The sequence below is a fragment of the Pavona decussata genome, unplaced genomic scaffold, assembly GCF_977016875.1.
Source record: "Pavona decussata unplaced genomic scaffold, jaPavDecu1.1 SCAFFOLD_94, whole genome shotgun sequence".
NCBI classification, from domain to species: domain Eukaryota; kingdom Metazoa; phylum Cnidaria; class Anthozoa; order Scleractinia; family Agariciidae; genus Pavona; species Pavona decussata.
This window is the reverse complement of record NW_028145511.1, coordinates 443,841-459,229: the sequence shown is the minus strand read 5'-3', so window position 1 is coordinate 459,229 and position 15,389 is coordinate 443,841. Positions and strand designations below refer to the sequence as shown.

Here is a 15,389-nt window from a genome sequence, read left to right as displayed (position 1 = left end):
TTTTGGCCGGGGATTTAGCTGCTGTCCGTATTATCGGGGTGTCCGTAATAGCGAGGTGTCCGCAAGACGAGAGTTGACTGTACTTGGAAGACTCTTGGAGTCCTCTTGGAGGTCCTTCTTAGTTCTTGTCCCCAGGCCCCCTCCTGATAGCGTGTTTTTGTATTATTTTCTTTCTTTTGTTTTTCTTCTTTCCAATTATTTTTATACTCGTATTACAGTCGAACCAGGTCAAGCGTACCCCCCTAGACTCTATTAATGGATCGATTATTTGAAAATTGAACCCATTAGTCGTTTTAAAGAATGCATTCATTCATTCATTGTTAGCGCGGATCAATGTTCAAATTAAAATTCGATTCTTATCGGCTTTTAATTTGAACATTGATCCACGCTAACAGTAAAAGCACTAGCCTGTAAAATTCAAACTACAGTACATTTGAAACAGCTCGTTCGTTCAAACTGTTCCCGCATGTTGTTGACACGTTCATATATTAACGCCATTATGCAAATTTGGTCATGGCAAGAGCACAAAGTCAAGCGCTTGCTGAAATGAGTCGGGCTGAAAATTCCAATCTATCTTTCATGAATAGCATTACCCACCTTGTTGCATGAAAAGTATGGTATATATCTCATCATACTGTCCATTATACCGCGAAAAATAGCGCAACACATGTGCCGAAGGTCATTGCCATTGTCGAAGGTCAACTGAACTGAACATCTTTCACTGTGAGTTCGCATACTTTTCGCTGAATTAATTTGCATATACCTCAAAAAGAGAACTGCTTATTATGATAAAACGCTTCCAATTTTTTTTCTCATTTTCTTAACAACTAACGGAATAAACGCCAGTGTATAAACGTAAAATGTCCACTGATTTAGTGATCATTTAACTTACCCGACAGGACCCATTTTCACCGTACCTGGTTGAAAATGGCGAATTTTCTCTCTGACAGTACGCGTTGACTGCTGCAAACTACGAGAATGCTTTTTGGAAAATCCGCTTTTACACAAATCAAGAATTTTCGCTCTGAATATGTTGAAAAGGGTTTTTTTCCGGCGGGCTTCCTGGTTTTGTGGTTTCATGCATTGTTCGAATAATCCAATTAGAAATCGAATTTTGCTTTGAATACTTGAAACGACTAACGGCTTCAATTTTCAAATAATAGATTCATTAATAGAATCTAGGGGGGTACGCTTGACCTGGTTCGACTGTAATCTCTTTTGCCTGATAGCTTAAAACTCAATTTATTGTTCATGGTTTATCATTCAGTAGTGAAGATGTTAGGAAAAAGACAAATTGTAGACGATATAGTAAGGTTGATCCTTACTACAGTAAAAAAGACGGAAACAGAAAAGTTGAATAATTATATAAACTAACACTCACTGAATATATGTATAAATGATAACCTGATATTTCGGTTTGGAAAACAAACCTTCTTCCGGGAGTACAAGAATAAAATGAGTAAAGACGTTACAGGACAGCTATATACAAAAGTTTAAAATTTGAAACTCAATTCGGTTTCAAGGTCCTTCGTTTTTCAACTCGCTAAGTCGTGAAATTCAAAACAGTGAAACTATCAGTTTGTTTGGCAAAAGACTTAAAAAATTCCTCCTATCTAAGTTAAATTGACTCTTTGTTGAGCTACACACCTTTTCTTTACCTTTTCTTTTTTTTCTTCCTTTCCTTTTTTTTTTTTTTTTTTTTTTTTTTTTTTTTTCTTCTTCTTTAAAAAAAAAATTAATTGGAAATTTCAATCAGTACCCTTAACTTCTATGGTTTATCCAATAGTTCTAGGAAGCCTATAGTTAATAAGCCCCCGGCTTCTATATAGGCTTCCTAGCCTTTAACACATTTAATATTGTAAATAGTCAAGTATGAATATTGTAATAGTAAGAATATTGTGTGTCGTCTATAATGTATTTATGTTGTATTTTTTTGTTAATGGCAAATAAAATTGAATTGAATTGAAAAAAAAAAAAGCCGATTGGTCAATAGCTAGAAATGTAATGTCATTAATGCCGCTTGTCGCGGCCTCTATTTGTACCAAGCGGCTCTTGCGTGTTGACCTTGCCAATTAAGGCCCAATCCACACAAATGCGTTTTCAAAAAAAACCGTTTTCATCGCGGCGAAAACGAAGCAAAATACTTTTATCCACAGTAGCGTTTTTGTATCGTTTTCACCTGTCCACGGCATTAAAACGCCCGAAAACGATGAAGACAACCGAGACCTGGGATTGCACATGTGTTGACCATCCTCCATCTTGGATGGATGCTTCGATTTAGACTGGAACCATCTGACGACATGTGACGCTTTTTAAGTCTCCGTTTTCACCTGTCTAGTTTTACACTAGAAACGGAGCGTTGTCAAAACGATGAGTTTTCAAACGTCTCCACTTATGAAATCGTTTTCGAAAGTCTTTGTTTTCATCGGCGTTTTTGGGCGTTTTAGTGTGGATGATCATGATCCTAGGCGAAAACGTATCAAAAAGTATGCGTTTTAAACAAAAACGCATTAGTGTGGATTGGGCCAAAGTCGGCTTCACAAGCCTTTCGTACAGAACAAACGATTGGCACGTATGTTAGTTCCAAGTCTCTTGCTTGCCGCCTATAATATATTATTTCAAGTATTTAACTGATCCACGTCTGAAAAAGATTCGGCGTTTCTCAACGTCTTGTCACCTTGGTCTTGCCTAATTTAAATTTACAAAAAAACAAGAACAAAAAAAAAAAAAAAAAAAAACGACCAGTGTAGCCCGCACAGTATAGTGTCAAAACGGCTAAGGCTAAAACAACTTTTAATGAATTATATCACAATTTACGCCATGCTACTAAATTCAGTCTGTGGTTGGTTACATAGTGTATTCTTCGAAAAAAGTTTTTGTCTTTTAAAAAATATCCCCGATTTGTTACGAGACACAATTTCGAAAAAAAAAAAAAAACACCTTTAGTCAGTTGTCTCCGCTGTTGCAAAACTACGTTACCTATACTTCTAGATTTAGTTACACTTGACGGAAGTCATTTTAATTACAACACACTAAAAATATTTGTCGTCCTATTTTGACAAGATCTAAAATACAACACAAGACATCGGAACTCAAAGAAAGAAAACAAGAGAAAGAAACAAAAAAGACGAACGAATGTCAATTTTCAAATGCGCGTAATTCTCTTCCGTCTTTCGCAATGGCTTCCTTACTTGGGTTGCGAATCAGAAGTTATCTTCTCGCAGCTTACACTGTCCTAGTGAAGTGGTTTGCTGATGTGCCAAAATTATAAGAGAATTACCCTAGCTGGCATGTCAAGCATTTAAGGTTACACGACGTAAAGACGAGTTTATCACTTGAACCCTTGCCAGGCTAAAATTACAAGCCAGGTGGCCTATAAGGATCAGTCTCGATTCAGAGTTATTTTACACGGTATTTGGACATACTGATGCCTCTTGAGTGACTACAACCTCGCTGAATTGTGTGGCGTTCATCTCATGTTCCTCACCCGTTCCACCCGGGCCACTGCATGCGGGTTTCCATTGACAGCTCAACAGTCTTCTGTAAGCTTCGCGAAACTCCGCGATCCTGAAGCAATAAATCCATGGGTTCATTGAAGAATTGCTCAGAGCAAGTGTCCGTGCCCAGTCGTAGGCCACGCCATAGTTCTCCTCTGCGAACGCAGAGCGCAGGTACAAGAGAGGGAACCAACAAACGATGAAGGTAACGACGACCATTGCCATCGTAGCCGCTAAACGACGTTCAACCGCGTGGTCCGGAACTTGTTTTCTGACATTTAAAATGATTAAGGCGTAGCATAAGATGATCGTCATGTAGCATAGTCCCACGGCAATTACTGTGAAATACGATGTTCCTTTCTTGCTGACCGTGAGGCGCAAGACTCCGTAGATGACCGGCAGCGTCCACGAGATGACCAGCGCAATCTTGAAGCGCTTCTTTGTTCGGAGAGATTTCTGATGGGGCCGTACTATAACCAAGCAGCGATCGATGCTTATGAAACACAAATGCAGAACTGACGCTGAACACGAAAAGTTGGCGATCAGACGGAACGCTTGCGACACGATTTCGTTGCATTCGTCACCAATTTGAAGACCCAGGAAGATTGAGAAGAGCGGCTGACCCAGTGCTGTCACAAATAGATCGGCTACGGCCATGCTTACAAGCCAAAAGTGAGATATCGTTTGAAGGCTTACATTCCTGTAAACTGTGCAAATTACTAACAAATTGCCGATCGTGCCAATAACCGTCGACAAGATATTCAAGGCCATCATACCATATACATGTCCCATGGACAGCGAAGGGCAATGAAAGGTACTTGCTGATGTAGTGCGTGAATAGTTCATGATACAATTCAGTGTGACGGATTGCCTCTTGCGACCGAATAAACTGAAAACGCTGTCGAATGAGCCACCAATAACAAGCTAATAACCTGAACTGAATACGCTCAACCTTAGAAACAGAGCTATGTCAATAATTCCTTTTTCCCTTTTGTGAAGTTTCACGCTATACTTGACTTTAGACTTCAGCGCGGATTGACATCCTGTTAATCATTCAAATTTTCCGTTTACCTTTCGTGACGTTTGATCCTTTTCAGTTTCCATGTAGATTTAAGGTAATAAAATTAAACAGGAGGTACACTCAGTTAATGTATACAGCCCAAGAAGGACAGGCTGTGGATAACATATGTAATAAATATATGTAACAGTATGTAATAAATGCACTTTATTTTGACAGCAGTGCTGCGGCTCTCAGACCGCGAGTGAACCGTGATGAACTTTCTATCCAGCTTGACCCAACTTTTGAGGACTTCTTAATCAATATTTTAATCCCCTTTGAGCTTTGATTCATTGTGTTTTTGTTTTCTTGTTTTCCTTATTTTCCGTTAAAGCCAATATTAGTATCAGTTCGTCAATACACGGAAAAAACATTTGGATTGCCTTTCCAGGCCACACAAGCTCAAGTTTTTCGCCGTCCTTAGTTTAAAATGGTAAAATACCTGTACACTACTTTTGCGTGACAAAAACCCAACAACTATGCTATCGTCACGCAGATGTGCAATGAAACTCGATAAAATGTTTTTTGGCTAAAAATTAGGGGGATGTAAATATTTGCAGTGTATCAACTAAGGACTGTGCCTGCTAATAAAGAAGTATTTTTGTTTGGTTTATGACTATGCGGGGAAAGCAGATCTTAGCAAGGGCTATTGAGGTCCAAAAAGAAATTTGGGGGTAACCGCGCATTTTTTTTAGGATAATTAAGCAACGATTATTCTAAAAAACAGTAAAATACAAAGAAATGTATGGCGTTTTGTTCAAAATTGAAGCTTTTTTCGTCTCTGAAAAATGCACGGTTACCCCCAATTTTTACGAAACGATATTGTAGCAGGATCAAGAAGATTTGAAGGAGGTTTAAAGAAGGTTTTCGGGCAAACTAAACGCTGCCGTTAGAATTTGTCAGACTATGGGGACGCAGATGAAGTCTACTGTAAGTACGACTTCACGCAGAGATTTAATCTTTGTGGTTCCTTGAGGCCTCTGCAGGCCTCTGTAACCTCATTCAATACATGTATGTCATAGAATGAACGGCTCATTTTATTCTCACTTCTTTCTTTGCGATCTGGACAGTGTTTTTCAATATCGTAACTCGATACAAAATTACCGCATTACTCCTCATATAAGAAGATGGCGAGGATAAATTCGAATTAAATAAGTCTGTGGCATGCCGGTGCTTATGTCCCGGGGGGGGGGTACTTCTTTATAAGAGGCTAATGGGGATGTGCCGCTGGATGGGGTCGCATTTTCACGACTGGATTGACTAGAATGGGGTTGCATTTTCAGTAGAGTTACTAGAATGGGGTCGCACATTTTCGGAGTTTTGGGGTAAGAAAAAAAAAAATAAATAGAAAGTGACTGAGTTGGGATCGCGAAAATTACATTTTCCCAAAAAGTGACTAAGATGGGGTCTATAACTGGCCACAAAAAAGACTATAATGGGGCAGGGGCTCTGAGAGGCCAGCGGCACATACCCAGCAAAACTGAACCCAAGTACCCCCCCCCCTCCCCCCGGGGCTTATGTACGTACCGTCTAATGAGAGGCACCGTGCAGTTGTTGATCATGCTGATCAAAAAATATATATCACTTAATTATATAAAAGGGACGCGTTGGCAAAATATCAAGATCGTGTGACGCTTTGTTTGGCCACGTACTTTGTTTTGTAATGAATCAGCAAGATCGATTTGCGCGAATTTCGCTGCAATTGCATGGTGAAAAAAAATAGTAGCCTGAATTTCGTCAGATGCGTCCTGTGCACAAAGCTTGGAAACTAATCGCCATCCTTTAGACCGGGCCTTTAGATCTACTATATACTACCTTATTCTTCCTAATTTTCGCGAGGCTTCAATTTCGCGATTTTCGCGACTCGCGAAAATCGCGAAATTAAAGACTCGCTAAAATTAGGATACGCGAAATTTAATACACTTCTATAATTGCTTTAATCAATGATTAACTGCGTTTTTAGCTACATGGTAATTGTCATCAGTCTATTTATCTTCTACTTCAGCACTTTCTTCATTCGAATCACTCCTTTCTTCTTCTTGTGCATGTAGCTCTTTCAAAACATTTTTCGTGCAGTCATCGAACTGTGTGTCATAGGTGCTTAAAATCATATTTTTACAATTGACTTTTACAATTGACTTTTATTTTAAAGTACAAAATTGCAGCAGCATTTGATTGATTTGCAGTATTTGCTTGATTTGTCTGATTATCAACGCTATTTCTATTACGTAATTGCAAATCATGATTGTAAATCAATCGTTATTTAAGTGTTCATTCAATAAAAAACGGTTTCCTAAGTCTGTCCTTTGTCAATTTTCGCGAAATTAAATGCCCTAAATTTATAATTTTTTGCAAAATCGCGAAAATTAATGCTCGCGAAATATTCGTGTTCCAAATTCGCGAAATTAAGTGCCCGCGAAAATTAGTACAAATAAGGTAGTTGTACATTCACTTCCGGAACAAAACATTTCCAGCTAATGTTTCTATTGTTTTGCGATAAGCCGCTGGCTTTTCGAATTTGGATAATAAGTATCACTGTGTGGTAACGCGGGCACATATACAAGCATCTTGAAATGCCATCGCGGAATTATATAACGGCACTGTTTAGCGGGAATGAGAAGGAAGCGGGCCCTTCCGAAATTGTGATCGATCATGCCATTAAAGTCGCGTGGACGTTCATCAGAGGGAAAAAGGAAGATGCGCAACGCAAGAAATAAAAGGAAGCGATTCCTTAGGGCCACCAATAAAAGGGTGGCCGGACAGATGCGAAGACAACAACTGATAGACGAATTCTTCTGCTAAGGAATTGACGCGTGTTAATTATGCGAAATGGTATGCATTGAAACAAAGGAAATACAAGGGACAGAACCAAGGTAAGGCTCGCTTAGCCAAGAAGACGTAAGTTATCACAGAAGAGCATTTATCTAGACAGCCACAATTTTGAATATTCACGCTTAACAACACGACAAACATGATCTTGCTGTGTACATCGTCCGGGTTTTATTGTTCCGGGGGTAGGCCTCATAACATTCATAATGTAGGAGAGCGGCCCTCAAAATTCCACTCCTGAACTTACAATGAAATGGAACAATTCATACTCACTTTCAGAACACTTGGCACAACAAATTCACTTTGTGCTCTAAATGTCCAAATTGTAAATGTATTTTCACACCAGACAAAACCTTAATGAGGGGACTATATAGAACACTTTTATCAGCGAGGTCAGTATTTTACAAGAAAACAGTTAAAGACCCGAAACTGAATAGCTGGTGAAGTAATGAAGGAAGTGACTATGAAGCAAACTCGTAAAATAATTAAATGCAAAAAAAAATTGCTCAGCCAGTGTCGTGGTTGATATCGGCGTGCTGGTCTCGTGTAACAAAAAATAACACTAGTACAGCAACCAGGTCTTTAATTTTTTATCCATCCGAACGCCGGGTGACACACCTTATACGGTCTGATGTACATAAAAAACGCTAATACAGCAACTCAGCCTTTAATTTTTTTATCCATCAGAACGGCGGGTGACCCACCTTATACGGCCTGATGTAACATATAAAACGCTAATACAGCAACTCAGCCTTTAATTTTTTATCCATCAGTTGTTCAAAGGCCGGATAACTTTATCCAGTGGATAAGTCGCTTCCGTCAGTTTCAATCTGTGCAAAGATTTCAGTATTTCCTCTTGTACAAGCGAATATGCACACTCTAACCACAGTTAAGTTTGGGAGTGTACGAAAACCTTGGACAACGCTTTACGTGAAGTATATTTTAGACCCTGAATCATGAGGACCCGCAGGCGATTTTTTTTGGACGCCGCATGGTGCCGTAGTTACTAGGAACGCTTAGCTAAGTGGATTATCTGGATTTTTGTAGGTGCGAAATGTAATTAGTGCATTCGCTCCGTTGAGCCAATCGAATCATTAGGCGTCTGTAATCTCATTCAATATGTCATAGAATGAACGGCTCATGTTATTCTCACTTCTTTCTTTGCGATCTGGACAGTGTTTTTGAATATCGTAACTCGATACAAAATTACCGCATTAATCCTCATATAAGAAGATGGCGAGAATAAATTCGAATTAAATAAGTCTGTGGCATGCCGGTGCTTATGTACGTACCATCTAATGAGAGGTACCGTGCAATTGTTGATCATGCCGATCAAAAAATATGTATACCTTTAATTATATATTAAAGAGGGACGCGTCGGCAAAATACCAAGACCATATGACGCTTTGTTTGGCCACGTACTTTGTTTTGTAATGAATCAACAAGATCGATTTTCGCGAATTTCGCTGCAATTGCATGGTAAAAAAATATAAGCCTGAATTTCGTCAGATGTGACTCCTCTGCGTCATGTGCACAAAGCTCGGAAACTAATCGCCATCCTTTAGACCGGGCCTTTAGATCTACTAGTTGTACATTCACTTCCGGAACAAAACATTCCCAGCTAATGTTTCTATTGTTTTGCGATAAGCCGCTGTCTATTCGAATTTAGATAATAAGTATCACTGTGTGGAAACGCGGGCACATATAAAAGCATCTTGAAACGCGATCGCGGAATTATATTACGGTACTGTTTAGCGGGAACGAGAGGAAAGCGCGCCCTTCCAAAATTGTGATCGATCATGCCACGAAAGTCGCGTGGAAGTTCATTTGAGGAAAAAAAAAAGGAAGATGCGCGAAGCAAGGAACAAAAGAAAGCGATTGCTAAGGGCCGCTAATGAAAGGGAGGCCAGACAGATGCGAAGACAAAAAATGAGGGATGTATTCCTCTGCTAAGGAATTGGCGCGTGTTAATTATGCGAAATGGTAGGCATTGAAACAAAGGTAATACAAGAGAAAGAACCAAGGTAAGGCTTGCCTAGCCAAGAAGACGTAAGTTATCACAGAAGAGCATTTGTCTAGACAACCACTATTTCGAATATTCAAGCTTAACATAAACACGGCTAACATGATCTCGCATTGTACATCATCCGGATTATTGTTCCGGGGGTAGGCGTCATAACATTCATAGTGTAGGAGAGCAGCTCTCAAAATTTCACTCCTAAACTTACGATGAAATGGAACAATCCATACTCACTTTCAGAACAGGGGGCACGACAAATTCACCTTTTGGTCGAAATGTCCAAATTGTAAATCTATTTTCACACCAGACCAAAACCATTATGAGGGGACTATATAGAACACTTTTATCAGTAAGGTCAGTATTTTACAAACAAGCAATAAAAGAGCCGAAACTATACAGCTGGTGAAGTAATGAAGGAAGTGACTATGAAGCAAACTCGTAAAAATAATTAAATGAAAAAAAAATGCACAGCCAGTGTCATGGTTGATGCCGGTGTCGTGGACTCATGTAACATAAAATAAAAAAATACAGCAACTCAGCGCTTTATAATTTCTATCCATCAGAACGGCGGGTGACACACCTCATACGGTCTGAAATGACATAAAAAACGCTAACACAGCAACTCAGCCTTTAATTTTTTATCCATCAGAACGGCGGGCGGCACGCCTTATACGGTCTGATGTAATATAAAAAACGCTAATACAGCAACTCAGCCTTTAATTTTTTATCCATCAGAACGGCGGGTGGCACGCCTTATACGGTCTGATGTAATATAAAAAACGCTAATACAGCAATTCAGCCTTTAATATTTTATCCATCAGAACGGCGGGCGGCACGCCTTATACGGTCTGATGTAATATAAAAAACGCTAATACAGCAATTCAGCCTTTAATTTTTTATCCATCAGAACGGCGGGCGGCACGCCTTATACGGTCTGATGTAATATAAAAAACGCTAATACAGCAATTCAGCCTTTAATTTTTTATCCATCAGAACGGCGGGTGGCACGCCTTATACGGTCTGATGTAATATAAAAAACGCTAATACAGCAATTCAGCCTTTAATTTTTTATCCATCAGAACGGCGGGCGGCACGCCTTATACGGTCTGATGTAATATAAAAAACGCTAATACAGCAATTCAGCCTTTAATTTTTTATCCATCAGAACGGCGGGCGGCACGCCTTATACGGTCTGATGTAATATAAAAAACGCTAATACAGCAATTCAGCCTTTAATTTTTTATCCATCAGAACGGCGGGCGGCACGCCTTATACGGTCTGATGTAACATAAAAAAACAATAATGCGTTATGTTATGTTTATCCATCAGAATGGTTGGAATCTACCTTAAATTTATGATGTGACAATGCAGTAACCAGTGCAACCAGCTATCGGTCAATTTGTATCGATCAGAACGGTGAATAACCTCCCCTACATACATGCTCTAAAATAACATGAAATAAATTTTTAAGGTTGTCCCCTCCTTGTTCAGTTTGCTGTAGCATCGTTAATACGATGGAACAAGAAAGAGGTATGCATATACATGTATATTCTTTTCTTCTCACCACTCCTGTCGCGCGTGACTCGTAGTGCGCGTTCACCTCGCGTTTTACGCTCGCCCGCGAAACACACACAAAAAATAAAGCTTGTTCTGCGAGACCAGTCTGGTGTTTCTTCTCTGGAAAAGTGCGTGTGCATTTTGCTTTCGTCTAGAAGTTGACTTGTTTTTTTCCGGTACAAGTGTTTAACTCAATTTTCGGGTTCTTTTAGCCTCTTCGAAAAATCGCGAAACAATTAGTGTATCTGGTATAGGGAAAATGAGACAATTCGTCACAACAGGACCGCTCGCCAAATGCCACGGGATCTGACAGGTTTTGTCCACATAAGACTCCCTCACCCGGCTCGACTTTTTTCTTACAAACATGATAATACCTTAAAGTAAATTTAAGCCAATAGAGAGCTACCGTTTACTATGGTAGTGCCATGAATATACAAATTCTTCAAGATTCACCATAATTAATGCATTGACAATAACACTCGTGCGATCGCTTTTCTTCGGGATTTCACTCTCAAGCTTACGTTGCCTTCTTTTTATGTTTCTTCTAACCGTGTCTCAAGGTGATTTATAGCGCGCTTGACTCCGGGAAAATATTGCACTTTATTTCAGAAAAGGTATAATTAGCTCGACGATTAAATTTAGATTATATTCTTTCGGCATACATTAAAACAGATTATGACAACTTTGTGGTGTAGATCCTGGTGCGTCCTCAATAAACGTATGTTGTTAGGAATGCCCCGGGACTCGGCAAATGATCAAAAGTCCCTACCGCGGGGAGACTTGTTGCTAAGCGCTTCAAATCAGGATGCATGACCTTCGGCAAGTACTCCACGAAAATAAGTTTAAATGCAAATACCAGTTCCTCTTCTAAGCGACCGTTTCGACTCAACTAGGAAATGTGAATCGCCGATGAATCGATGACTTGGTTTAAGATTTAAAATGAAAAAAAAAAAACGACAACAATACTGAGTACTGATTGCTACATTCCTTGCAAAAAATTTCGGACGTTAATATTTCGGACGTTTTATTTCGGACACTATTTTTGTCCGAAATTAAAATCGTCCGAAATTTTTGCAAGTAATGTATGTTATAAAAGCTTTCATCCTTTAGTTCTAGTATACTATAGTTATTGTATCATGAAAGTTGTATCATGCCCGCTTTCCGCAGATGAAGTCTGTTTTAGCTGCTTTAGTTGCGATAATCGGTGATATTAAATTTCTCAGAAACTGTCAAGTGTTGAAGTGTGACTGATACATCGCACTCGTTTCTCAAAAACCGGGAGACTCGTATTGCTTATTCCATCAACACTTTCTACTGTCTTCTATTTTACCTGGCATTTAACTCGGTCATTTGAAATGACCGATATCTCTGTAACTATGGCTTGCGGGTTCTCATGGTGCCTTATCCACCGGATAAAGTTATCCGGCCTTTGAACAACTGGGGCCAGAACGGCGGGTGACACACCTCACACAGTCTGATGTAACATAAAAACGCTAATATAGCAACTCAGCCTTAAATTTTTATCCATCAGAACGGCAGGCGGCACGCCTTATACGGTATGGTGTAACATAAAAAAACGCTAACGCAGCAACTGAGCCTTTAATTTTTTTATCCATTAGAACGGCGGGCGGCCAGCCGTATACGGTCTGATGTAACATAAAAACGCTAATATAACAACTCAGCCTTAAATTTTTATCCATCCGAACGGCAGGCGGCACGCCTTATACGGTATGGTGTAACATAAAAAAAACGCTAACGGATCGGAAAAATCAAGGGCTGAATTGCTGCATCAGAACGGCGGCTGGCACACCTCACGCGGTCTGATGTAACATTAAAAAACACAAATGCGGCTACTTAATATGTTTATCCATCAGGATGGTTGGAATCTATCTTAAATGGTATGATTTGACAATGCAGTCACCAGTGTAGCCAGGCATCGGTCAATTGATATCGATCAGAATGGTGAATACCTCCCCCCCCCCCCCCCCCTTTCATACACGCTCTAAAAGAACGTGAAATAATTTATTTCCACAAGACTGAAGGTTGTTTCTCCTTGTACAGTTAACTATAGCATCGTTTATATGATGGAACAAGAGGTATGCATATACATGTAAATGTCTATTCTTTTCTTCTCACCACTCCTGTCGCGCGTGACTTGTATTGCGCGTTTATCTCGCGTTTTGCGCTCGCCCGCGAAACACACACGAAAAATAGCGCTTGTTCTGCGGGGCCAGTCTGGTGTTTCTTCTATGGAAAAGCGTGTGTGCATTTTGTTTTTAACTAAAAGTTAACTTTTTTTCCGGTGCAAATGTTGTACTCAATTCTCAGGTTCTTTTATCCTCTTCGAAAAATCGCGAAATAAGTAGTGTATCTGGTATCGCAGACTATAAGTGAAGAGAGACAACTAGTCACAACAGGACCGCTCGCCAAATGCCACGGGATCTGATAATTTTGTACACATGAGACTGCCTTACCCGGATCAACGTTTTTCTTACAAATATGATAATACTTTAAAGTAAATTTAAACCAATAGAGAGCAACTGTTTACTATGGTAGTGCCATGAATATGCATATACTTCAAGATTCACCATAATAAATTAATGCATTTGTTATTGTACTGTGTTGACAATAACACCCGTGCGATCACTTTTTTCAGGATTTCACTCGCAAGCTCACGATGTCTTTTTTCTATGTTTCTTCCAACCGTGTTTCAAGGTGATTTAATAGCGCGCTTGATTTATGCCTGCCCTCTTGAATACACTCCGGGAAAATCTTGCACTTCATTTCAGAAAACGTATCATTTGCTCGATGATTAAATTTAGATCATGTTCTTTCGGCATACATTAAAACAGATTATGACAATTTTGTGGTCTCAAAACAGAATAACCTAGGAATGCAAGTAAATTCTGCTCCACGCTACTAACAGTAGAGGACGCCTGTGTCCTGTTGTGCGCGTGATTGTGTCGTAATCGAAACCGTATATTTACACTGTCAAATTCTTCAGCCGCGGAAAAAAAATTCTTTACCACAACTCTTTTTGTGTGTACAGGAAAATTGAGATGAGTCATTTACGACTTGATGATATATATAACTCGGCCATTGAGTCCGTAAATCTCTGGTTTACTTACAGTACAAGAACATTTCTGTGACAGTTTTATGTCAGGATTAAAGATTATGACACGTCGCCTGAACGTACGTGAAGAAACCTGGGGTTTTGTCGGTAAAAAACCTTAGAAGATTACTCTAACGTTTTGTATGGGGTACTTACAGTTGGCCCTTGCTGTTTCCTGGTGAGTCGTTTTGGGAACCCAACTGTCGTTTCGTTGAAATATCTGTTCGGAAAGATATAAACCACCTCAACCTCGAGCTCGTTCCCGCCTCAGCTCAGAAATTCAATTCGGACTAAATTACGAAGAAAAACATTTCGCGATAGTTAGCGATAGGTCACCTCAAACTTTCGCAGCGTTGAAAAGCTAATTTCTTTTGTTTTCAGACACAAAACTAGAAGGGAAAATACGTTTCAAAAAGTGCGAAAAAAGTGATCTTCCATTTCCGAAAAGCCAACAACAGCTCCGGTGTATTTGGGGAATAAGATTGAGTTCCCTAAAATTTTTGGCAATTTAAATTTTTAGAAAAGATTCGAAACCGCCTTAGATTTCACAAATTTTCCTTTTAAAAGGCCATAACATTACGTGAGAATGCAGGACTGGGTCTGAACATTGCTTCGATGTGCTCGTTGGGTGTCCAAACTTAAGGGGGAAGTATCATGGGGTTTTTGACCTCTTTTGTTAAAAATGATGAAATAACACCTTTACTTTGCTACAAAATAATTCTAGAACAATGAGAGGAGAGAAATCAACTCAATTCTTGAAAGGAACACAACTCGTTCTCTGTTCTAGCGCGCTTTGGAAACAAAAAGACGAGAACTTGAAAAGCATTAGCCTAATAACATTTTTCAAGTTTCAATCCATTCCGACCTACTCTGTTCTGTCTCTGCCAGAGGCACCGGCTAATCGACAGTTTTATAGCCTGCGAGCAAGCTCTCTTGGGGATGGCCGCCCCCCACCCCCAAGAGAGCTTGCTCGCAGGCTAACAGTTTTATTGCACTGGGGTGATAATTTGTAACAAAACTATAGACAATAATTGTTTCGTTTCTGTTGTCAGACAAACATTTTTGCAATTGGGTTTTGAAATGAAATCAAATTTCCGTGATATTTCCCCTTTAAGAAAAGAGAAAACGAGAGAAGATCATGAGAGTTACTTGGGGAATGGCGATGGAGGAGGTAGCCGGGAAAGAGAACGACACCGCGCGCCGCTTGCTAATTTACATGTGTCTTCTTTATCACTAAAGGAGTCTGTGTGCAGGCTAAAAATACGCATTAACTGATCGAAGTCTAGTGAACTCAAGATAAAGAAGGTTCTGCAGTGG

At 39.6% G+C, this 15,389-nt stretch overlaps 1 protein-coding gene across 1 annotated transcript; it reads right to left on the bottom strand.

Annotated features, from left to right (window-relative positions):
• Positions 1–2,338: 2,338 nt before the first annotated feature.
• LOC146473217 (tachykinin-like peptides receptor 99D) lies at positions 2,339–5,112 on the bottom strand. The gene has a single exon (XM_085118453.1). The coding sequence runs from the start codon at positions 4,341–4,343 to the stop codon at positions 3,405–3,407; it is 939 nt and encodes a 312-aa protein (XP_084974579.1). The 5' UTR covers positions 4,344–5,112; the 3' UTR covers positions 2,339–3,404.
• Between the last annotated feature and the right edge of the window lie 10,277 nt (positions 5,113–15,389).

What these genes read in the sequence shown, in the direction of transcription:
- LOC146473217 (XM_085118453.1), bottom strand. Translation starts at nt 4,343, where the DNA reads ATGAACTATTCACGCACTACATCAGCAAGTACCTTTCATTGCCCTTCG.